Source organism: Folsomia candida, unplaced genomic scaffold (genome assembly GCF_002217175.1).
Source record: "Folsomia candida strain VU population unplaced genomic scaffold, ASM221717v1 Fcan01_Sc001, whole genome shotgun sequence".
Classification (NCBI taxonomy): Eukaryota; Metazoa; Arthropoda; class Collembola; order Entomobryomorpha; family Isotomidae; genus Folsomia; species Folsomia candida.
This window is the reverse complement of record NW_019091193.1, coordinates 13,838,703-13,865,215: the sequence shown is the minus strand read 5'-3', so window position 1 is coordinate 13,865,215 and position 26,513 is coordinate 13,838,703. Positions and strand designations below refer to the sequence as shown.

The window sequence follows — 26,513 nt, the reverse complement described above, 5'->3', positions numbered from 1 at the left end:
AGATTTTAAGAAGATGATTATTTCTCTGGTGTGTAGCAGTGAAAGCAGTGGCCACCAGGATGGATGAGATGGTGGCACATAAGCGATTGGAGTGAAATGAGATGACTCGTTATTTCACAACATGACACAAAACTTGACTAGATTTTCCCCGTGATGATCTGGCAGGCAAGATCAACTTTGAACTACTACCAGACCATGCAGTCACTCACCCACTTGAGTATGAAGCCCGTACTGGCTCCCCTTGTTTATCTACCAACTATTCAAACATATTTAAATTCGCTCATCATATCATTACTGTCAGTGACAGGAGTGTCGCCCTTTCATCGGATTCAACTTATCATTATCACATGGATAGTTGCTCAAAAGCACTTTTGACCGTGAGTTGGTAACCCAAAGACTTTCGTGTCCGTCAATAAATACTACAACGTAGACTCATGAAATGTAGTAGAAAGTCTAATTACTTATTATTAGCCTGAGGATGAGTCGGGGCGTACATACGGAACAATAATCTTATTGATCCGTCTATCTGCATATATGCGCGATAACTTTCTCCACGCTTATCCGATTGAATTGGAAAGTGGTTCATTCGCGGCACTGGTAATGAAGAGTCAAGTTCAAAGAAATTGGTCACTTTGTTGACCTGTGGGGGTCATTTGGTTGGTAGGGGCGAAATGAAACGAACAAAAGGTTCCAAAAGCTGAAATTTTACATGCACGATGCTCTTTCAAACATGTGTATAACCAACTGTCGAAGTTCCTTGGTTGGTGGGATTATCCTTTCGCATCTGATATCATTTATTGTTTAGACTCTGGAGAAATCTGAAGGTTTTTGCATTAAATTTACTTTATTTTTGTAAAGTTGCAAGTGGGATATTTTCATATATACTTTGGTGAATGATATATAAATGCTTCCTATTCGCCTAATTCCTCTTACTTATTACAGTACATACACGATATCATACATTATGTTGTATTGCTACATAACGATGGATGAGAGATGTGATACAATAATTAAATAAATGATCTGTCTAATATTTGTTACACGTGATAACTAACAGCATATTCGCGTGTCGAACCAATGCACTTTTCGAATTTTTCTCCTATCTTTTGTCATATTTTTATAATAAACTAGTGATTGGGTAACGAGAGACTAAAAAGCATCGTTTTATACATTTACGAGCTTGTTGTAGCTTGTAAACAACGTAGCAAATAGTAAATTATACAACTGTGTTTTTGATACATCCATCATGATTAATACGGATATTTAACAATGTTAATTTTAGTCTTACATCCTTATGTAGCTGTAGAAGATATGGTCATGTGAGCTTCTGTACAGTTGACGTACTCCAAAAACAATAAGTACATAAGGGGCCAATTAAATAACCTCTGCTAAGTACGAGTAGGATAGTGGAATTACAAAAAATATTGAATATTGAAACGAATGAAAACACGAACGAGTGGGTCGGGTGACAAATGAAGGGTATGCAGATGTGCATCAGCGACGAGAATAAAGGTTGGGTGCGAGGGGTGAAAGTAAGAAAGGAGGAAATCAATGTCGAGTTCATCCGATAAGAACCAACTTGGCTTTCATTAAAAAGAAGATGGTGTAATCCATTACAGAGACAGTCACCTTTGGACGAGGTTGGGGAGAGCGGCGGCGAGGACGAGGAAAAGAGGGATGATTGTGTGGGAAGAGGGTGGCAGATGAGTTCTCCAAGAAGTCGTGGTGGCGACTGACGAGGAAATGGCAGAGATGTCATTCCTGTTGACTTCCGACTTGGTGTCATGAGGTGTCATGACCGGGTTGGGCGCCACATCTGCAAAAATGAAGCCATCAGTTTATTGCTTATGCAGTTTATTGCTTCTGAAGGTCCAAGAGCCTCCATTATGCTCGCCCCATAAATGTGGAGAGAAGAAAGGAGGTGGAGGTGCTAATACATATATAACACGTGAGACCACGGTGAGCCATAACAAATCTCTTTTCTCTCCGCTTTCTTTCCCCACCACGACTTTCCCTCAATTACTTCGATCAATATGCATCCATAATATCTCCTTTATTTTACGATAAAACGTAACTTTGAATTTTAAAAATTCTCGAGAAAATCACTTTCCCTTCGTGTCTACATACATACGTAAAGATATAGTGAATATGTGTGTACAGATATGTAGGTCCTAGTAATTCTCCCATTTTCACAATTTGTGCCTCGTCGTTTTATAACCTACACTCTTAGATTTATGACGTCTTAGAAAATTTTACGTGTTTATGAACAATGTTCATTTCACTTTCATCCAGAGTAGAGTAGAGTTCATCCAGCAGAGATATTGGTTGAGTTTTGAAAGTTTGAAAATTAGTCAGAAATCTAGCATCAGCATTTTGTCAAAAAAGCTCAATCTTTGCATGCCGACACGGAAGCTCCTCGTCCTCGCTCATCTAATAATGGCAGGGTTCAAACGGTGGCGAAATTCCAATAGGTTTTATGACTATTGGAAAAATGCGGGGAGCGATTCAGTGAATGGAGATAATAGGAAACCAACTGAGCTGGTGAAAGTCTATACGGTCTGACAGTCTGCATATACGGATGCCCACGAGGAAAAGAGATTCTTGTCCCCGTCGGAATAAGGGTTTGTTCTGATAAGCGTAGTATAAGGATAGCGAACGGAAAAGCGAGTGGAGATGGACCTCGGAAGGAAGGAAGTGGTAGGTCGAACCTAGGAAGAATAGCCGTATAACGTAATTTCAGTGGTGGCACACACAAGGAGAAGAAGACAAACGGACGAGTAGTGGGATTGATGCTCATCCGAGCAAATCTTTCAATTCCTTACACTCGATAGCATCTTCATCACACAATCAGTCATCGTCATCACATTTTCCAAAAAAAATAAGAGAATACGAGCCAAGTGACACTGCAGTCTTCCACTTTGTCATCTCATGAATATTCACAAATACATATTTCCACTCCTTCTGATATCACTCCGTCTCCGTAAAGTACTGCCAAACGCATCCGTGCTTCCCTCTTCATCAAATTCCGTACTACTGAATCATACTTTCTCCTGGAGGACAAAAGGTACGGGTTGTTAGATGGGAAGCTCAAACTCTGCGCTGCTCTCCCAATTGAGAGGAAACAATGGTAATTCATCCGTGATCAGTCCCAAGGTAAACATGCAATTTGGGCAGGAGCTCATACATTTTGGACTTTAAGACACAAGTCCACATGCTATTTAACCTCTGCCATTATATGCCTAATAATAAAATATGTAGTTTATCAAAGGGTCCTACGGGACATGCGAAGAAGAGTTTTTTCGCTGTCTTATTCACAATTTGTCTTTATCTAAATCTATTTTTAACAAACATAATTCTGAGGACGTACGTACATCTCGTTGTTTAAATAAGATATTACTATGAATTCCGTAAGTTTGACTAGTCTGCTTGTGGAATAAATTTGAATATTCAAGGCACAGTTGAGTAGAATTATCATGATGTGCAAAATCAATGTTGTCGCAAGAGAATCTCAAAATTATATAAATACCGCACCATACTTACCGTAAGAAGTCCATAAGTCGCGATTATTGGTGTGATGAATTCTTCCCTCTGTGCTAATTGGAGGGGTTGCATATCCTGAATATAATTTATGTACATACGTAAGTTTCATCTACAAACCCAAACCTATTTGTATCTTTATCAAATTAATTGGTTCGAGTAAAGCTTATTTGTAATAGTGTCATTCCAAATTCCCTATCATTTGACTGCGTAAATGGAATTATATATTTACTTAATCAGCTTAAATTTGGAAAATAAAAGTCAAACGAAAGTATCTTTCTTAAAAAATCTTACCTGGAAGAGTGACTGGATGATGCTCTGTCGCTGCAGAAGTGCCCCTGTTCAATTTAATTTCTGAAATTGCAAAAAAAGATAAACCTTATTAATTAAATTTCCTCGCCTAAGCATCTTTTATTTAACTCTGAACTACTAATCCAGCGAAAAACGCCTGACATTAGGCAGGCGGGATCTAAAAAAACTTATATCCGAAAAACTGTATAAAACCAATGGCCAATAATGGCTTTCCATAGATAAAATCAATTTCCACTAAGGCTCAGTACCGAGCCAAATTGCTCAGCCTTATGTACAAATATGCCAAATCAGGTATTTGCAGAGAATTATGCAAAATTTAAAAAGGGCATTCCCACAAAAGGACGTGATCTAAGGATTTTAAAAGGCTGAGACTGCACAAAGGACACGTCGAGTCTAAAAACAAGAAAGTGGATAGATTTGAAAAGCGGTTTATGTGGGTAGTTTTCCAGATTAGTTGGAATAGAATAGAATATATAATATGAGGAAAAGGATCAGAGACGAGGTTTGTTTCAGAGGGTCGAAATAAGGGGAGAGGATAATCATAAATAATGCATTAAAAGTATGTTGAGTCGAGATCTGCAAAGACCAAGACGCTTATGTGTCCGTCTCGCCATGTTCCCCTTCAATTTCTGTGCGTGGAAAATATCCTCGACGATAAAAGTCTAATTCATATTAAACTAAAGAAGATCCAAGAATCGCATGGAAAGTATCCGTTTCCATCATTGCATCCTCCATCCCATGATGATCATGCTGCATGGCGTGGCAAGAAGAGTGGGCCATATGAATGGATGGGTGAGAATGCGAGTCCCTCATTCTCCAGGCCAACGGAAACTACATATTACTTCATCCATCCATCCATTCATCCATCCTGCCAACCAAGAGAAAGCAAGGGGTGTCTCGTGCATGATATGCCACTCACCACCACCATCGCAAGTGAGGTAATAATACCCTTCCTTCCAAGAACAATTGAGATGAGACTGCCCCATTTCGAATATAAGCCACAGAAGGCAGACAAAAGCACAAAGTTATCTTTGGAATAGAGCTGATTTGGTTTCCCAGTCCACGACGAGTGATTGATTTTTGATGTGTTGCAAAACTTTTGGGTCTAAACAATGTTTAAATTAACCTAGACTCAAACCTACTCCCGAATTCTCGTCTTCAAAAACGACTTTATCTAAACAATGATCATCCACGAACTATATCTATGGCAGAGCACAAAACGAATTTAGCTCAAACAAAAATAATCCAAGAGTTATATAAAAAATAACTTCTGTTGTATCAACGAGACGGATGTGACCCTAATAGCAGACAGGTTTTCAAGCAATGTGACAGCTGCAGCCACCACAAACCAAGGCAAACTAAAAAAAAAAATATATATATACATAGTCTCTCAGCTTTATTTTTCGACATTTAAAACAAACATGATAGACGCAAAATGTAGTCGAGTGGAAACTGTGTTACAGATGGGAATACAGTTTATTTTCTGGGAGTACGCGTCTAAAAAATTCTTTCTGAACTAAAAATTTAATTTAAAGACTATGGGCTGCCAAATTTCAATTGACAAGCCCTGTCAAATATAAATACACTTTACAACTTCACCAGCAATGCTAGTCTACCGTGAACTAGTATCCCACAAAAATTCTGACATTGACGTAATACGTGCAAAGCAACAAATTGAATTACTTTTGCAATTTGAAAATGGAACGTGTCAGATTGACATGAAGAATTACGAACGAACCTCAAGTAAAGCATCAATTCTTTCATTTTAGACATTATATTATCGGCGTAAAATATGCAGAGTTAATGTGCACGATGCATCCAACAAGCAAGACAATTTATGAAAAATGCATACATAGATATTTATCTGATCGTTTTGTATTGTCAGAATTTTTTAGAGTATTGCACTTCAACTCCATTCTTTGCAAGCAGCAGATGTGTGCACACTGCGCACATTAACATTGCATTTCATATTAAAATCATAAAGAGGCAGTGATGACGTTGCAGGGATGACACTATTTATACGACAGTGTCATTGCAGCATAATGGCATCATTATACCAAAATTGAGTCAAGATTTTCAGTAAGCAGACCAGCAAACGGCGTCTCATCATGTGCCATGACGACGAGGGTTGGTGTGTAGGGCTGGCTGGTGGTGAAAGCTTTGTTGTGTGGAAGGCAGCAGGGAGCTGATGTAATGTATAAGGAGCAGATGGTCCCAAAGAATTTGAAGCCCATTAATACGCATCTGATAGATATTGATATTGCGTTAGATTGTTGACGACGATAGGACGGGACAACAAGAGCCACCCTGATGCCTGATGTGAAATGGACGCACTAGTCGTGGTGCCGATGGTTGTATTCATACTTTCTCCATATCTTTGCACACCACAGGGGTGCTGTGTACATCGATTTTATGCTAAATAACTTGAAGCAACCTCCTCCTACACTATAAACTGCAAAGGAGGATGAGTTTCGTCCAGAAATTTCAAAGTGCAGCAGTAGTGCGTATCTATCCTCGGCTGAGTTCTAAATTTCAGGAACAGTGGGGATGGTGGGACCATGAAAGTGAAAGCTCGCAAAACATGTATCAAACGTGAAAGCTCGCAAAAACCATGCTGCGATGATAAATAATGGCCCCGCCGAAGCAGAATCATCCATCCCACAAAACCACCATCAATGATGACGACGAGGGAAGCGACGAGTAAATTTGGCCAAGAAGAAGTAGGACCAGGAGAGGACCCCACATTTCTGACATTATTACTGACGTAGAAGTCTCACTTCTCTCTCCTAGCTCAGAGACGCACACTTTCCCTCGGGTGACAATCATCCTTCCCAGACAACACCGAATAAACATCCCTTGTCATTCCTCTCTGTAGGGATATCCCATGACTTGTCAAATATGATGATCATCTTCTCATATTTCCACCACCCAAACCCCATATTTATACATGCCTCTGACAGACAGAGTATGCACGTATGTGTGCATTACTGCCAGTCTCTTCTCCCCAATTTCGTGGGTATATTCCACGTTTTTTTTACATCTTTATGCATCGTAATCCTTAAACCATCACACGCATCATTCTGCCACACATCCAACCAGATAACGTAACCATTCGTAAATTCAAACAAACAGAAGGAAAAAATTGAAATGCAGTCCGCAAAAACTTATGTTTATGATTTCTTTTTTTACAATATATTCAGACGATGAAAAAGAGTAAATATGTTTAGTACTTACCGTGAAGTCTGATGTTTCCCTCTGATTTGCCGATGCTGTTGGTCGAAATACATTGATATATTCCGACATCTGCCAACATAATTTTAAAAGTTAAATCTATCAACTTAATTTATTATCGCTACTCAATTATTAATAGTGTTATTAATCGATCATTTTATTATTTAAACAAAGTGTCAATTTGAAATTAATTACTATTTCTTACTTAATCCAAATCTTAATTGATTACCTTTACTGCCAAAATTTCTTATTGTAAGACTGGTTGATACTTTGTAGGACAATCTCTTTTCTTCGATGGTGTACTTGGAGCTAAAATAACAAATAGAAGCATGAGAGTCAACGAGGATTTACTCCAAGCGTATTTCGTCAACTAAGCCTCTTATAAAATCCAAATTTTCTCTAGCTTTTAAGCCCAACGTAGTAGGGCTCTGCTTTCACCGGAGAATTAGAGAGTCATCACGGATGACAACGAAAAAAGATGTGCCAGGAGGTGAAATCTGACACTTCTTAAACCACCAAACAGAGCAATCTGCTTAAATGATTTTGGTACGTTGATAAGCATAACTTTTTGCAGTTAAAGTGGCAGCGGCAAGGAAGTGGGAGCCTTGGTGAAAGCAAATCCCGAGAAAAGATGATTATGATAAATTGTTGGTAAAAAATAACCTATTTTTTAGCCCCAAGTCCGCTAAGAGCATCGGGCCGCGATTTACTATTTTCCAGTAAACGAACGGCTATAAGAAATTAGACAAAGAAATTTTTTGTCAAGATTAATCGCTCACTTCGCCCACGAGAGGAGATTTTGAGCCGAGTCAAGGCAGCCAGGCCAACTGATGGATATAAGCAACAAGAAGGACTGTAAAACTTACTTTTGGCATCGCCTGGATCTCGCACACCAATGTGAGATTTGATCCGTAAGGAGCCCCCAGTAACTGATTCTGTACTTTCACCAAGGGTGCAACTGTAATACAAATCAACAAATTAGCTAATTTTGCTGGTAATATAATTATCATTTGTGTGTACACATAAATACAAACATATACGTAGGTATGCATGCATGAGAATGTATGTGTTAGTGCATGATCTTCCGAACACACCCAAAAATATTATTTCAACTGGGTAAATATTTTCCAAACATCTGATCAAGACCTAATCAAGGACTCATCCTCTAAAAATTGAGCAAAACGTTGTTTCAGTCGTTGAATATCCACATATTTAGCTCGTAAAGAGTGCTTTGACCAAAGAAGATCAGCAATTTAAATGTAAATTTGACATAAGCTGGAGAAATAAGAAATAAACCCCCTTACACAAAACCTCCAAAGAAATCCGTTTTGATTTCGCTGCAAAAGAAAGAAAAAGAACGCAGTTAGATTGAGAATCATCAAAAAAATTGGGTTTTCAGTCCGAGCCGGGGCTTATGTCGTCACGAAGACAGTCCGTCTAAACTATTTATAAACTCGTCGATCGACATTCAATTTTGGACACACTTACATAATATATGACTAAGATACATTGGTAAGTGTTTGTAAAATCAATTCTCACAAAGTATTCACGCATGTGGACATATTTATCAAGACATACGCAGGTAGTATGTAGGCATTAGAACTCTTGCATCAAAAGTGATAAATTCTGGACTATCAATGTAGGTCATTTCGCACTTTGTAAATCTTCAATTAAGGTGGCGAATATATTTATTATATAAAATTGTCATATATGACAATTTTGCAACTAGAAAATAATTTGAATTACTTCAACAATTCTGGCTCGGGCTGCTACAAGTTTGTTTAGATATGTTAAATTCCGTACCTGGAGACACCTCGTTGGAAGCGATACACAAAAAGGTTCCCATTTGTCGACGGTCCACCCTCACGAATTGTAGTTCAGTTCCAACGATTTTATCATAACCTGTGGTAACCAGAGCACGCTTCAAAAACTCATTCCATTTCATCACATCATACTTTTGGATTTCGGCTTTATGACTTTCTCTCCATCACACCTCCTCCGCACCAACCAAGCCCCAAATCCATCCGGAGAATAATAAACGAGTGTAGAAACGGGAGCACCGCCGCGACTAGGGCGACAAAATCCCACAGATTGTCAATCCCAACTCCGAAAATGCCACATATTCACTTAATTCAACCCCATCAGATCAGATCACAACCGTTCACAATACTGCATTCAAAATAAATATTTGCATTTGTCCCGACTTCAACGAACCATTTACTTTTTAGCGTACACCCATAATAAATACATTAAAATGGAAACATTCAAAATTTTATTCTATTCTTTGCAATGCATGATAGAGGAAATTTACATAATTCAAGTAGTCAACTTGAAAATATTCATTGCATCTCGTCGGGTAAATTTGAAATTTTCTATAAACAGAAATCAACAAATGCAGGATGATTTTAATAATCGAGGGAACTAACAGAGCCACAGAGCAATAAAAAGGCCAAGAATTTAATAAAGGCTGGAGGTTGCTTAATATGAAAGAAGATGGGAATAAAATGAGTGTAATCATGAACTAAGTAGCATTTTATTAGTATTTACGAGCCAGTAGTGGTAAGAATGGGAAGAGTGCATGAGTGAGGAAGGTGGTGATCACGAAGGAGGAAGAAGATATTTCCGAGTGTGTGGGGTGCACTTCCCACGAAAACCTCCTTCACCCTTTCTCAGCAGACAAATTCAATTCAATAGACCACAATAACGTACTCACCTTTGTACACGTCTCGCAGCCCTCTCCGCACCATGATGCTTTCTCCGTCCTCTCTCCTACGCAGTTTTTACACAGTCAAACAACACACACAATTTGTCACTTATTTTTATCCAGCGTTCAAATATAATCAAGCCACTAATTAAAATGTTCTAATTAGGACATCTTCAGTAATTTTAAGAGTTCATTTTGTAAGGTAGTTTAAGGTACGCTCGTGTATAGCGTGGATCTTTCTACATTTTTAGCACTCCTTAAACATTACATATTTTTAAATGGAATGAAATGAAAAACAAAAACCTATGAAAATTTTTAGCTATGTATAACTAGTATTTAGTTAGAAATATATAGAAAAGATTTTCATGATAAGGAGAAGTTTAAAAATACCTCCAAGTAACTTTGGGGGGAGGACGTCCCGTAGCCCTGTAAGGTTAAAGAGGTCAGAAAGGGCACAATGTGCAGAATCAGAAAGTGTTACTTACTTGCAGACCAGTGTAACATTTTCCCCTTCCCTAACGGTTAAATCCGTACTTGTTTCTTCATCAATGATTGTAGGAGACACTAGAAAAATGAGAATTAATAATCACTTTATACTTTTTCGTGTAGTTCTACATCTATATTTTTCTGTGGCCTGAATCATTGTTAGTGCAAAGTAAAATATGACTTCTACTTAATAGCATCGTAAATGACAAGTTAATGATGACATAAATTCTGTTCAGTGAGAATATTACATTTATGACTGGCTTCACGTGAATGAGGAAAACTATAGGAGACATTAAAAGTTAAAAGTTTGGAGAAATTGGGAAAGTCAACAGCACTGCCAGCAGTAGCAGCAGCAAGCACAGGATACAAGCAGGCCTGCACTAATACAAGCATGTACTATTACATACACCAACTCCATACATACGTTAATAAGGAAATGTGCAATGCGTTACGAGTTTTCTCTCGTCTCGAATATATTTTCATAACGCGACCAAGTCAAAGTAAGGGCTGCTCGAGATGAAATGAAAAAGTTGTGAAGTGCTCTCCTCTCAGAGGCGATCAGAACTTTATTAGGAGTGCATTGGATGAAGAGTCCTTTACAACTTACACACTCGAGGGTTATCATCAACTTGGCGTATAAAAATGAAATGAGGTATTTATGTTTCTTCATAAATCTGAACTTTAATAACGTAAAAAGAATTGAAAATACACCGCCAAACACTCAACACACCTACGAAAGTACGTTTACACTGAATTTCAAATCAATTTCAGACGGAAGCGCAGTGGTGCATCAAAGTTAAACAACACGGATGCAGGAAAATTTGCAATTCATATCAACTTTACCTGTCACCGTTGAGCAAATAGTTTGTGGGATGGGATGCAATCGGATTGGTGATATTACATAATGATAGGAGCTGGCTATATATTGCTGTTAAACTGACAGAAGTGTGTTAAGCTAAGCAGGAGAAGAGGGGGTGTGTGTGAGGGTGTTGGACTGGAGGCTGAGTAAATAGAGACAGATTTGAGTGACTACTTTAGCGTTTGTAATTAGTATGCGTTGGTTGGGAAGATGGGCACAGATCATTGCACCAGCCAACCAAGCGACCACCCGACCGACAGAGGAGACTGCAGTGGTGGTGGATGGATGGATGTGTGTGTTGGGACTTGGTTCGTGCCTTCCGCTGCTTGCTTGTTTAATTAATTACTGGGTTTGGAGGAGGAAGGAATATGACGAGTGGTGAAAGTCAACATGAGCACTGTGCCATCTGACTATTTATGAGCAGGAGGAGAGAGTTAATGTCTGGGAAAGGAGAGAGCAAAACTTTTGGACTGTGATCAAAGGGTGAGACAGTAAAGTTAAAGTGACAGAAATCTGCTCTGTTACAACAACTAAAATCTTTACTCAGGAGAGGCTATGAATCACGAGAAATTAAATGGATTCCACCACCAAACCTCACGTTCGGTCGAGCTACATTGTTCTAATCAACGAGACCAACAAACCCGCTGTTCACTCACAATGTGACAATTGGCACAATCCCACCATTGTTACTCTTCTCTTGTACATTGCTACTCATGCATACATACGTATTTACATGCATACAACTGGGCTCGTATTATTGTGGTATCAGTGATGAAACTCAATCTACTATTATCAAATATCTTGAATAAAATATAAAGGCTTTGCACGTTGAATGATTTTTAAGTACTCTTAACCCAGGCAGAAATTGCTAATTAAAGGCCAGTTAAGTTTAAGCTTAAGTTTACGTAAATTATTTCAGAATGCAAACTTACCATTCACCGACAAACAGCCGACTTGCTTCTTCATTACTGCCGTGTTCACTGTTAATTAAATAAAATTATATATGATTATGGCGTCATTGTGCATGATACTTTGATGAGGTAGGATTGTAAGGCATAAATGATTTAATCTCACGTTGACACATGTAGCACCTGTAAAATACCCGACAAAGTTTAGTATCGCATCGTGTATTATTATGTGATTAATGATTATGATGTAATATTCACCCTTCATCTTGTGGTTTCACTGGACGTATGTGAAGATTCCACTGTACGCCGTCGTGGGTCACGGTGACTCGACCTAAAATGCTCAGCGTAAAGATTTTCCTTCTTATAAATAATTGACAATTTCACAGATATTCTTACCGCTGTGAGTAACCACTTTAGTATCCAAGGTCAAAATCGTCTGATCTTCTGCTCGTAAGAATCCCACCTGAATGGACATTAACATTTTAAAATCAATTCGTGCATCGTCTACATCAGTGGGATCGTTAATAATTTTATTTTCTACAATTCTAAATGATGCGAATTTTTAATACGGAAGGAAGCATCACCCCAAGAAATAGTGCAAATATGCGTATGTCTGCTGACTGAGTGTAGGTGAGGAGGAGGGATTAGTGACAATTTAATGACACTGGTATTAAAATTGATGTTTCATGTTATGCGCTTTTCTATCTCTCTTCTGCCGTGGTAAAAGTCAGAAGCCGAGTTTGGCGTGAGTGAGAGGGGACGTCCGACACTTGAGTGGTTGAGGATTGTGCATATGCAAGACAACAACCCGCATCAACACCAGCATCCTCATCTGGCACCACTATGACCATATATAGGCGCCCAAGGGACGATACACAATTCCATAAATTTTTATGATGATTTTAAACCGAGATTCAGCCACAAAGGGAGGAAGGGGGATTTGGGCGCAGTGAAAGCATGGGCTCATGAGAGAAATGAAATGTGTGTGTGGCAGAAAGATGAGAAAGCAGGGGAGTGAATGCGAGAGGGTCGTCGTGTAAAGACCGACGATGCTTTATCCATCCATTTAGGAAGGTCGTAAATGGAAAGTATCGTCGTCATATTTGGGAACCTATATTCATTTGTGTCCTCCTTCTCCGCTTGAGACATTGTCGTAAAATGGTTCCAGGGGCATTCTCACACCCTCTTCGAACAATTCCAAGTGTGAATAATCTTCCCACGATGCTCGACCACCTCACGCTTTCTCTCATTTTCCATGTGCCACCCATTTTCTCTTGATTCCAGGTGTTCCTTGACAAAAGTGTAACAAATGCAACCATTCTTCTTGCCACTTAACATTTCCTGGATCCACTTTAAAAATGTGCATATTCTTAATTTTGTACGATTTGATGGGACTAATAATCCCGATCAAGATCAGGAGTACTTCGTGAGTTAGCATCGTTGGAATAAGAAACCATAAAACCTGCCACGATGAAAAAAGCTTCATGCAAAAATTTCTTTTTGTTGCTGAATGATATATTTAAGACATCGAATATAACCATTAAATAGCCAAAGCAAGAACGTCGTTGAGTGAATTTATGTATGTTGATGTAATCTGTTCACACATTACTCAGTTTCTTTGTAATCGTATTATGAAAGGCTTATTGAAATTTGTGAGACTGTGATAATAAACAAGTGAGGCATATGTACATAGGCTCCGAGATGTCTCAATTGCAAAATAGTTCCGAGAAAGCAGTCGAGCTACATATTATTGAGGTGCACCGTAATTGTTAAGCTTAATCCTACCAATTACCTTAAATTTTCCCAGATTGGAGACACTGCAGGAAAGTATGGCCTCACGTCCAGCAGGAACTGTGACATTCTTGATGTTTCCCACAAAGTCTGGCTCGTTGCTGACTCTTTCCAGGAACGTATCTGCAGAGAGGACGAGAACAATTAGATTTCTTTCCAACACATCCATCGCTACAGCATCCATTCCGACCCGTCAATTACTAATTTCGTTCCTTCTGTCCCCTTCTCCGTCACCCCATCCAAGCCATTCTTCGTGGCGGGTTCAAAAGTTCATGCACATAGTTTGCCACCCTCTGCTCTCTGGTCCCACTTTAAGTGGAGAGCGTCGCTGGATGCACGACGGAGCAGAATCATTTATTTCCAAATGCTTATACCGCCATTAGAAAGAAAGTCTTGGAACCAACCAAACAAATGTCGCGAGTCTCCGCTACTTGATTACTTGAGTTTTGAGAGTGCAATTTTATTTGTATCCACACAGTCCCCACCAGCCGACCGACCGATGCTGATTCATGCATGCTAATTTAACCAAGCGATTTTTCTTTAACTTCCAGGTTCAAATTAAGAAAATAGAAATCTCTGTAGAAAAAGTTTCTCTTGAATCGGAGACGTTATCCAAATTTAACTAATAACAAATGGAAATTGGGCAGAGAACGGAGGAATTGGGATGAATTTACTGCGAGCAGGGTAAGGAACTTGCGTTTTATATACTTTTGGCAGCATACATATCCCTCGGCTTTTCAAAAATAAGTAAGTTTGGTCGGTTTGTGGAGCTCTTTCCTTCGGTGTGGTTAGATTGCTTTTCTGTTTCAGGCATTCAATCAGCCCCTGCTACCGCAATTTGTCCCACTGCTTCCCACTTTTCTAAACCATGACATTCTTAGAGAAAAGTTTTCCACCAACTAAGTGGTTCCACAAGACAGATTTCAGAGTTGTGGTCGATATTTCTCATCCACACACACACACACATCTTTTAAATAGCTTTCTTATTAGTGCTAAAAAAATGAGTGCACTCCTTCCGGGCCAGTTAGCACTTTCTTCCTATCAACTGGAAACAAATTTTCAAAAGTTGGTCATACACTTTGTGCGCGAATAATATATTTATACAATTTTGTAATTCAGTTTCATTTACTGTGAAAAGTTTAACCATGTATCTGTCAGTTTTATGTTACATATTTACCATGTAAATTATACAAGCCCAGAGTTTTACTTGATTTCCAAAAGTAGAGTACAAAAACATGTTTGGATTAAGTAGTGGATCAACCTAACCACCAGAACCCACTTTCACTTTATCCACTTTTACAGACAAAGTTCATTTGTTTGAAATATTATTGACTGTGACAGAGATCAAATTTTCCATTTTTGATGTGGGTTGACCAGCAGCATGGGAATTCACTTATCAAGTGGCCACCTTTCATCGGATTTGGGTAAAGCGATGAGGGATGAAACGAATTACATGTTTTCCACTTTTACTTTCACCACATGAATGGGAACTCAAACCCATTTCTCTGGCCGTAAAAACACAAAGGGTGAGGGATTGAGTGGGGTAGTGACGAGGTGGTATCGAGAGTGTTGAGAGTGTGATTATTTCGCCTGACTGTAATTGATGTGATGGAAGGCATCATCGTCAATCCTCCTCTTATGTTGTACTTGTCTACAAGAACGTGATTGTGCTCATGGCCATTCTTTCACACAGAGGTCTTCAATGAGTTGTTCAGAAGAGTGAGTGGGTTGAGAGTACGTACGTACGTATGTGAAGTTAGGGTGTGGAGTATGTGGGGAGGAGAAAGGGAGAGCCAAACGTCGACACCGACAACAAATATGCCAGGTTGACGAACAGCCTCAATAATATTTCTCAAATATCAACTTCAACTAAGATCACATATCAATGTGTTGAGTTGTGTGAACACTAAAGTTCACTTGTACCACGTATTTATACCATTCACTCCTCCCAAACTGATGCACTCTTCTGCTGGGTTCAGCCGTTAACGTTGGACGCCTCACTCCTCAGAGCTTTTTGGCTATCTCCGAGTCTACATACCTCGAGCTTTTATTTACTTTCTCCCTCTCTCTCCCATTACAAATAGGGATAAAAATACTGAGCAAACGAACCAGTCAACCAAATTCAACTCAACTCTCCTCCTAATCACAATCACGTCAGGCGGAAGGTTCGAGGGTGATGCATTTTAACCCGATTATACAGTGATTGCTCATTTTTCGTGTTTGCTATTCCGACCCAACAATAGATTATCTGTCAAGGACCATTATCGTCTCTAGAACAATTTCAGGGTGGTTGCATAATGTCAAATTCTGGAAATTGCGCAGTGTTTACAAAATTATATTTGTTATTCTTAAATATTTAGTATTCATATTTTAAATGTTTGTGTCACGTATATATTTGTGGTAATGGAATGAAATGTGTTTAATCCATTTAATAATATTGGATGAGATTTTGCGGCATGTGTTTACTTACAACGATGAGTGTTGATTTTATAGACCTACAATCTCACCTCGTTGACCACAACGTGCATATGTATTATTTTGGTCCAAACCAGGAGTGTAGATAATCCAGGGGAATAATCATTCCTCAGGCAACATGAGGTTTTTGTGCGTGAGAAAACATAAGCTGCAACTGTTTTCCCTGGGTTTTCCCCATTAGCATTAAACACCTCATTCCTGGACATTTCAGCACTTTTTCTCACCCTGACGTACGTACATAGATCTGTAGCTTGGTGTATAAATAGCTGTCCAACTCCCAGTCTTATGCTCAGAAGGAGAACATCATTCTCCAAACACTATATTTTACAGCTTCTACAACGATGTTTTTTATTTGCAGGTGGGCCTTTTTGTTAAATCAGGCGACAATCGAGGGTTCTTCTCTGCATGTACTTCCCATGGTTTTACTTCCCCTCACAATCATTGTTTTTATTTCTAACCTTTATTACGGTCATACTGCAACTCATTCTTTTCGGCCGAAACAAGCCCTGCCGATTATGTGTTGTGGTGTAGCGTGGCAAAGTGTCAATAGCAGTGCACTTGAATGGTTTGCTTAAGTGTTTGAAATGGAGAAAGGTCGACACGGTGTTGGACTTTATTGCCGTCTTTCTCTCCCTCGCAGTCTCCGTTGCAGGATGCGAGTGCCCTGATGTTTTTTGGACGGAGAGTGCTGCAGTTTCTTCAGCTCTGCCAGTTTTATGTACGTAGCATCGATGGTGTGTGTGTGGCGAGTGGGTGAGAATTTTCCGTCCTATGCTACAAGATCCATTACATTAGTTAGACCACGCCAGGGTAATTAACAGGCTGTAATCTTCATTCTACGAGCCCCGCAGGCACAGCTTCTTCTTTTATGTTTGTTCGTTGTTCGTTTGTGTAATTAAATGCGAAAGTAGTAGTCAATTCTTTGCCAGTGTTTTGGTCCTCCTCCTTTGCGCTAAGATTCCGCTGGTCTGATGCACTCAAACTTTATGCGAGTGTGAGACTGTGAAGAGAGTGAATTTAAATATTTTATTGTGTTAATGACCACGTCACTTTAATTCACTTTCACCATTCTTTACTCAGGGTTCAAGACTTTGGGTTCAAGTTGCTCTTTTTACCTTGTTGAATATACTCGAATCAAATTACATTTATGTTTTTTTGTATCGTATATAATGATGCTATGTTAAAATAAATGGAGAAAGTTGTTATATATTGTTGTATGAAACAACAAATTGCATGTGTTTGTGGATACACAGAAATATTCAAAAATTGGATTGGGAGTTTTGGTTGGGTCACAAAATAAAGAGCAACGGAACTCGAACGGTTTGGTTTCCCGTGACAGAGAATCCTTTCAATTTATTTCAATGCTCAAGTTGGAAGACAATCCATAAATCTTGGAGGGGATTGAGATGACAATGGAAGTTAGGCATGTGCTCGTCTCGGTCTCACCCAGAAGAAGAGCAGTCGAATAAACCTTCCCAAGATATCTGAACGCTGGGACCTTTGCGATGTCTAACCTCAACCTTCCCAAGTGTCTGCTGCACATACACTTTCTCCCAACGTAATTCTGTTAACTAACCAACCTGAAGAAAATCTTTGGGAATTGGGATTGAAAATGAACTTTCACTAGATTTCATTATAAAGTGCATGCTATTAAACACAAAAAACAAACAAATAGGGGCACTTTTGTGACATGTACCTCACTACAAATTACACATTAAATGTTGTATCCAGCTTGTAAATGTGACAATATTGGTTTTCTCCTCCTCAGCCTCTCAAGTGACTCAATGAGTTTTTGCTATTTGACAGACAATACGCCACGGATAAAATTTATGAGCCATTCATTGCATTCCTATGTCATGAATCTCTGTCCGAGCTTCTCAAGTCTTTGTCCAACCAATCTCACTTTTGTCCGTCGTCCACCATTCTTGCGGTATAGCGAAGGGATATCTGCCGTGCAAATGTCCAAATCCAAACCCAAATAGCAATAATCGGCGACGTTCCGGCATACTTACGACAACCAAGCTCTAAACTAGATATGCTAGCACAGTGTCAACTGTGGAATGCTTAAGGAGATAGTGGAAAGAGAAACACGTGTAATTTGCAGTGTACATTTACAGCAATAATTTATAAATGGTCATTGATTTCGATGGCCGATGTAAGAAGAAGGCACTCAGCCTTGTCCTATTTGGCCGGGCATTCAGCCAAAAATCACAACACTAGATTTCAGGTCCGCAATCTTACATTTCATATCTCTTCTCTCTTCTTTCACTCATCCCACCAAAACTTGGGTGCCTTGCAAGAATTTGTATTTGCGACTCGATTCTAATCCTGCATCATCAGCAATTCTCCCAAAATTGAAATTGTCTTTATACTAAATGTGACTATTAATCAAACTTTGATGACAACAGAAATTACTTTTACAAATTTGTTGGTATTTGTTTGAGCAATACCAAGTACTAAAACGACAAATATATATCCGAGCAATTTATTAAAGAACGTGAATCATGTCAGTTCTCAAATGTAGTAGTGATGATAATAGACCAAGAAAAATTGAGCTGCCTAGAAAACTTGACCCTTGATTCCGTTCGGCTTTCTTATTTCATCATCCCATCGCTTACTCATGGTTGCACTATGACCGAACCCACGTGCATAAAAAACAGCCAGGGTTAAGGGTGACTGGTTAGTGGTCCAAGTTGGACACCACCGGAGGAACGGAGAAGGCAATAAATCAGGATAAGAACAACGTACAGACCATTGAAGCAAGTAAATCACATGCTCCATGCCAGAATATTCATGTATGCATCCAACAGCGTCTGTGTATGCACTTCCCAATCAGGTTGGAGAAAGTTTCTCTTGCATGTTTGTCACCCTTGCGAGCTGAACGTAGGATTTCTTCATTAAAGATGATTTAAAAACGCAAATAAACTACGTCATTAGTCATTGAATATAAAAAATACTGCGTACAATAAAAAATAACCAAGGAATGACTTATACGCAATGTTGCATTCATTGCAGCTATGTATCTGTCAAATTATTCTGTACGAAGACAGCCAAGGACACGAACAAACTTTAGCCTGGCTGATCTTTAGGTTCACATTTCTTATTTTCAGCTTAACATCTGTGAAACATCAGGAGGATAACAAAGACACGGCACAGGCAGACATTGTCCCAGCCAACGCGGACACTGTGGGAATGCCCAACTGTAGTCTTTTACTCTAAGGAGAAATCGGTTCAGGTGTGCCTTTCCTTTGGAGAGATCCTTTGGGGATACTTTGCTGCACTGACATACGTGGCACCACACAGCAATTTACAATACCCCCTGATTCCATCTGCACTGCATCTACACAGGATGGATGCCAGACGATATGTACGTATGCTTAACCTGTCCCTGTCTATGCACACGGAGGTCTTTGTTTAAAAAAACCTGAATGAAAATGACATTCAAATATGAAGTTCATAAAATATGTGTATAATGAAGTTAAGGGGGTTTGTCGCAAATATTTGTATCTCTCGTAGCGAAAATATTCGAGAGGTTGCGAATGATGGCAGTCTTTGTAAATAATTGTCAACAACAAATAATGCAGCATCGCTCGTTTTATGATGATTCATAGTCCTAATTAACCCTAATGGGACATTTCACTCTCTCCACAAATGAAACCAAACATATTGACGAGTGGAGGCAATTGCAATCATGGACCAAAGGGCATGGGATATGAGGAGAGGAAATGTAATTAGGTCTGGAAGGGCGAGTCGGAAATGAGTTTTCACAGATGAGAAGAGTGAAAGTGAAACCGGGAGTCTCGTAATGATTGCAAGCGGTGGTGGTGAGCCATACCATTCATGCTCCTCTCAAGATTGAATTGGTGGATGGGAATAAATACAAGTTAAGATTGTGAAGTGAATGAAATAGCGTGAATGTCTTATAATGCGTACATATCCACGTACATATGTACTTCTTGAGGACTTGAGGGGTCGATGGGGTCATCATGATAATGAAAGTTCCCCCTCTTACGTCGTACATCTATTCAGTGCGGATCTCTTACACACTGACAGTGAAAGACAGCAGCAGTACTGCTGCACCCCACGATGCTGGTGGTCCAGTCATAAATATACCACGACATACCGCCACGTCTTGACAAATTTTATCATCCAATATTGCGGGTGATCAAGTAAGGGAAACTTGGAGAAAGTGGTGGTCAAGTACATCATACTGGAGTATTTGTTTGTATTCATTCATTCAGTTGCTGTGTAATCAATCTCAGTAATTCACTGATCTATGACATGCACAACTTTTACATAATACGAACATATTACTGGTGAAAGTGTGCAATTTTCATTTCTACATTTTGGCAGACGTGAAAATAAGATGCACCGGGCAGAAGGCCACGAAGGAACTTACATATTATCATGAAGGAGAGACTTTATTTATTTGAGTAGGTTTGTTGTGTCTTTCTTGTTTGAATCCTTCATAATGAAAACAAGTCTGGATTTTGTCATTTCGAGAGAAAGCGACGCATCTTCCCACACTCGAAAATGAGAAAGTCAAGTTTATTTTGTTGCTCTATTCTGTCCTGCAGTTTGTTGCACTATTCAGTTTCTTCTTCTCAAACAAGTTGGCACGAAGTGAGATGGGAAGAATGTGCCGAGTGGAGCTAATAAAGTAAACTCACAGTGATTAACTAACAAAGATTGACTCTGTCTCATTTCTGCCTTTTGTTTCACTTCACTTTTGTCCTCATTTACAAAAGTTCAAGTGCTCAAAACTCAGCCACGAAAGATTTTCTACTGAAATGGAGCATCACATTGAACTCAACAAAATCAAGAAACACGAAGCTGAGGGTGGTCTCACTCAAGAAGAAGAAGTGTCCCTTTCGTCCCTCTCCGCATTTTCTCCGCTCGTCCCCACATCCTCGTGCTCCTCAAGCAGCACTCGCCATTCAAGTATTCAACTCGACGATTCAAGTGGAAGGGGAGAAATTCAAGTGTTTTGTAAATACATTTGCACTTTGACATCCCATTGCGGTGTAATATCATTAAAATGTATTAAAGGAGCCTACCCGGAAGTTTTTCTTACAGCTCGATGGTTGCTAATAATTCTACAAAACTGGTATTATTTTCCCAACAAAATCAATTAAGTGAAATTACTCGGGGGTTTGTGTTCCTTCCACGTGAGGCTATACGGAGGACCAAAATGTTAGAAATACTTATGTTGGCTTGGACGATTGTCTGTAGTCTCGTCACACAAAGCCGAACATTATTAAACGATTGGATCACCTTTTTCTCCTTTTTATTTGTATTGTTCGCAGTTTAGCCGAGTGGAAGAAAGTTCTTTCTCTTCAATAAAACTTTTTCGGTCACGTAGTGAGTCTGGAAACTCGTCCGAGATTGGGATATATATGTCCATGCAGTAATTCAACTCTAGCAATGAAATGTGAACCGGGAATGAATGGTGGCAGTGAAACTACTCTCATTGTGCAATGACCATGGTCTACGTAGTGTAATTGAGGATATCATTGGTGATTTTCTAATTGTGTGACCATCAACTTTCCCACATAATGAAAGATAAATTCTCGTGTCTGCAATAGAAAGAATGACAGCACAGAGAAGGGACCTTCACCAACAACGGCTCGATAATTCCGATTCATTTTACTGCAATCGTAGCATTCCGAAATTTTTAACCACTGCGTTTGACAATAGTTTTCAAACGACTATTAAATCGTACCAGTAATATCACATGATTGATCGGGTCTACAATTGCCCATTAAAACGAAGCTGAATTTTATCAGTGCACAATTGTATCTCACTTTTCATACATCAGAGAAAAGATAGTCGTTGCAGAAATAGAATTTCGGAATTCCGAAGAAAAAGCAGAGGAGCAACTTAATACCACGTGTGCATGTGGGCAGTGAGCTCAAATGAATTTCTTGACCCAGGGAACTTCCGCTGGGTTTGCTTGAATTTAAGTTTCCATTTCAATTTCTGTCTCTGTTATAGGGAGAGTGGTGGAAGAAAACAAAGCAGCAGTGGCCCTTTGGCCGTAAGAAGTGGGGAGAAAGCAGACCAAGTGCTGCTGGTGGTTGTCCAGTTGCGGAGAGAGGAAGAAGATGTAGTATGATGAAATCACCCCCCATTCGTTGGTCCAGTTTATACCAAGTGAGACCAGCGGAGCGGAAGACAACAAGACTTACACAGGCAGATTTCCCAAAGCTGTAGCAGACACAACCAACCAAGAAGGACCGGACTCCAATTCTAATGGGATCCAAAACTCGAGAGGATTTTTGTTCAATCTTCCTTTGTCTTAAGGCTCGTCCTAAGCCCACGGTGTCCATCTCTATTTGACCAAAAACTCACTTTCCTCGATTTATCTGATTGTGAATTTTGAATGATTTGTTTACTACCATTCTCTAAGACAATTGCTAGCTTAGACTTGGTATATTTAGTCATGGATAGTTTTCTAAGTCTGATTGATATTCGAATTGGAGAAAGCATATTTTTATTATAGACAGATAATTAACTGACATAAATTTGAATTTAATTTTCATAAATATGTACATATTTACGTCTGCTAGTAGTACGGACTTACCTGAAAACAATGCTGTGGCATGTGACCCCAAAAGAATTGAATTCCAAACGGTGAGTAAGACGAATGCGACATTAGTAATTAGGAGATTCATCGTGATGGATTATTTGTGAGCTTGAATTAATTAACTGGAAATTGCATTTGCAACTCGATGACCCGCAAAATCAAGCGGCTGTTTATAGCTAGAAAGTGTCACCATAAATAAATCGTGTCTGACTTTCTGTGAAAAGTGTCCCGTTGACCAGCAGGAGCTTCGAGTCAGGATGAGTTGAATAGGTGAATAGGTTAAGAAAGTTTTTTCAGTATTATTACTTTTATTATAGTGTTTAGTTCAGTGGTCCTGTCCGTCCACCAGTCACGCCGACGGAAAATTCAATTGTTGTTACGACCGGTGATGGATGATGGGAAAAGATTAAAATTTAATATTTACAGAAACTGCGTGACATGTATTCATTCGTTGTTGTAGAATCTGCTACTCGTACATTTTAAGTAATCTCGACTTGAGCAAGCCTACATATGCAATCCCAACGAAGTAATATTCAGGTCGCATGTGAGACGTTCAACAAAAAACTGTTCTGATAACAACAATTCAAGACCTGATGCAGTGTCAATAATTCAACTTTGGGAATGATTTATTTGCAATAAGTTCATTTTTTATTGCAATAAAAGTAGACTGGATAAGAGGGGTGGATGATTATTTGAGCCTAGTCAGACTGAAGATACTCACTTGTCACTTGTCAAAACACGTTTGACGTTTTCAAATAAAATATTAGATTTTACTTTCAAGAATATTACAAGTTTCACCAGTGCAAACGTCAAGTCAAACCATGTCAAAACTTGAGACGATCCAAGAAATCCTTCTTTTTCTTGGGAGAAAGTCTAGCTCACACGAGACCAAGACGTGGATGGGGAGACGGAATAGGGTGGCTTTCACCAATTCTGCTCCTTCTTCTCATTCTCACTCTCTTCTTGCTGAGAAAACGCTTGGGGCAAATCGGGAGTTGTTTGCAGTTCCACAATTTCCAAATCAGAGATCTGTTGACCAGTGTTTTTTTTTCTTTGGTAAACTTTTCTCCAAATATCACATTTCAAGTTTATTGATCAAGAAATTCTGTCTGAAGGACGTGTATATTCTTCCCCAGTGGTGGTAGCGTAGCCAACAAAATGGTCAAGTCAGATCCAACTCAATAGGAGCGTAGGTGGTGTAAGTATCAGAAGTGTGCGATCTTTTACAGATCACTTTTTTGGGAATGTTTCTATTTTTGACAGAATTGGAAGCGGCGTTCTGGTTTGTCTTAACTCTAGCTATCGAATGAGTTGAGAAAAGCGATGAGTAATTGGGATGACTGGAAAGTGCGAAGGAAGTGAGTGTGTCGGCATCCAGCTCCGAATCTGAAGCTGTGCTTAATGTCGAAATGCTCAACAAACGACTTGGACTGTGAAACTGCTCAACCAAAACCAAACAGGAGGAGAGGAGGAAGCGAGATTCATGCGACTTGTATATTCTTGGTTCGTGGTGGTGGTGGTGGTGGGATGGGATGGGATGGAGGATGGAGGATGCTGGGTGGAAAGATATATTTGGAGAAAGAACAGGGGAAAGCAACCCTTTTCTTCCTCGTACTTTCCCCTGCCTTGCCTGCCTCTCCACCATCACATCGTCCACCCATCGTACGCAATTCCATTCCGCTGTTGCACTCCTATCTGACAGAATTTGGATGAAGGGTGCAGGCAAAAAAGACAGAAGGCAGGTTACTTACACACGACACGTTGCATACGTGTATTACATTACCAGAAGATAAGTAAGTGTTTTCTGGTAATATTCTGTATAAATTGGCCTTACTTAGTAAGAATTGCCGGAATAGTTCACAATTGGAAATTTTGCATTTTCAGTGATTCAAATGATTATTAAATGAAATCCGAACCATGTTTAATTTTTTTTACGAATACTTTGCAGGTCGGATTATTTATATGGTTGCAATATTTATAATGGGCATACTGATTTGCAAGCGATTGACATCCCAGTCATTGTCCACAATTATTTTTATTGTCAAAACAATTATCACGCTGTGAAGATCTGCCTTTATCTCAATCGCTTGCTATACTTTCTTCGTGGTACAAAGGGATCTTCCTGTTCCGCATAATAGCTTCCTGATCGACGAAGATCCACGTTGTCGTTGAGCAGCTTGACGAGGAGCGAAGCATAGGCAGGTCCAACTTCAGCTCTCAACATAAACCTCGGGTTATGGTATGGTCACTGCTTTTTATTGAGGAATCGGATTTTGGAATGTTCCCTCACAATAGAATCAGCGAGGATCTGGTGAGGAAGCCGTTCATTTCAATGTTCAATTGGTGGAATTGAAGACGTGGGTAAGGTGAGACGATGTCTGCTTTCTCCCTTCTCAAGAAGTGGAAAGTCTTCTGAAGCCTTTGTATTACAGCGATACACTGGTAAAATAAATTGAAATCCAAGTTTTTGCGGATGGAATTCCACCTCTTGAAATATTTCAGATTTTTGAATTATGTAAACTAATAAATTGTGGAAGCATAAGCCACCGAACTACTTATTACAACGAGCTCACTTTACACTGCTTGCGGCACTGCTTTATTTCCTTTCATTTCATTTCGCCGGGTCACATTGACCAAGGAAAGAGGGAAACAAAAGTTGGTGGAAAAACTATTCATATTGGATAGTTAAAAATTAAGGAAGAAAAAGGAGCGAGTGCGGCGACATAAAATAATATTATGGATGTGGAACTATAAAATATAATATGCATGATGATGTAGCAGCAGCAGCTGGTGCTTACAGTATTTTTGCAGTGATATACACCAAGTGCAAGCTTGAGGAGGAGGTGATATGAAATTTCCACTCATATTTCTTGTGTGGATGTATTCAAAGTAGGTGTACTTGACAAGATTACGAGAGTCGACTGATTTATCAGCGAACTTTGTGCAGTTTTTATCACTCTTGCCACTCCACATTTACACATTTACCCTTTCCCTCCCAGGCGAGGTGAAACATCCGCGTGTAGTGCAAGTCCAGGTACAAGTGGTGAAAAGTGGAAGGTGTTCACACATTGACTGCAAGATACATACAACACAAGGAGAAAGGATCGGCTTTCGTACATATCAACCCTCGTCACCCTCGATGTTTGCCTTACTCCCAGATCCATGTGTCCCTGCATATTGTTCCAATATTCACAAATCACATGCTTATTTGCGATATACGCCAAACTCTGATTCTCTCTCTCTTACACCCTTTGTTTGGGAGATAAATTTGTTTCTTGGCATCCAAGGCGCCTCTATTGACATCATTTTGACGACCCATTTGATAATCAAATTTTTTGCTTGCGAAATATGAATCGGTTTTCTTCAAGTAGGGATTGGTAAGTATATACTTTAAGCAATCGTGTCCGTCCGTCTCTGGACAGGATTTATGTAACTCTGAAACGGACCAACATTTTTTAATTCTGCTTTCGATGAGCTCCAAAATAACAAATTTGACGTCGGTGAAATTTCTTTGACCTTGGGGGTGTGGTTCTAGGTAAAATTTTGAATTCCATTAAATTGCAATAAGTTTTTAACTTGCATAGAAAATTGTGTGCGTCTATTGAATTTACTAATTGCGTTTAT

At 39.3% G+C, this 26,513-nt stretch overlaps 1 protein-coding gene across 1 annotated transcript; it reads right to left on the bottom strand.

Moving 5' to 3' along the window:
• Nucleotides 1–819: 819 nt before the first annotated feature.
• Nucleotides 820–24,353, bottom strand: LOC110842815 (lachesin). Its single transcript, XM_022088644.2, has 18 exons — nt 22,887–24,353; nt 13,830–13,951; nt 12,434–12,500; nt 12,296–12,368; nt 12,204–12,220; nt 12,062–12,109; nt 10,270–10,348; nt 10,175–10,210; nt 9,794–9,849; nt 8,884–8,982; nt 8,385–8,417; nt 7,947–8,038; nt 7,744–7,811; nt 7,310–7,389; nt 7,084–7,152; nt 3,832–3,891; nt 3,541–3,615; nt 820–1,816 (listed from the first exon to the last, which is right to left on the bottom strand). The coding sequence occupies exons 1-18, from the start codon at nt 22,975–22,977 to the stop codon at nt 1,626–1,628; spliced, it is 1,356 nt and encodes a 451-aa protein (XP_021944336.2). The 5' UTR covers nt 22,978–24,353; the 3' UTR covers nt 820–1,625.
• Nucleotides 24,354–26,513: the final 2,160 nt, after the last annotated feature.

Excerpts from the sequence above, each read along its gene's own strand:
- LOC110842815 (XM_022088644.2), bottom strand. The coding sequence starts at position 22,977 with ATGAATCTCCTAATTACTAATGTCGCATTCGTCTTACTCACCGTTTGG. Across the intron at positions 12,369-12,433 it reads TAAAGTGGTTACTCACAGCG|GTCGAGTCACCGTGACCCAC; the intron begins GTAAGAATATCT and ends TGAGCATTTTAG. Across the intron at positions 7,153-7,309 it reads AAGAAATTTTGGCAGTAAAG|ATGTCGGAATATATCAATGT; the intron begins GTAATCAATTAA and ends TTATGTTGGCAG.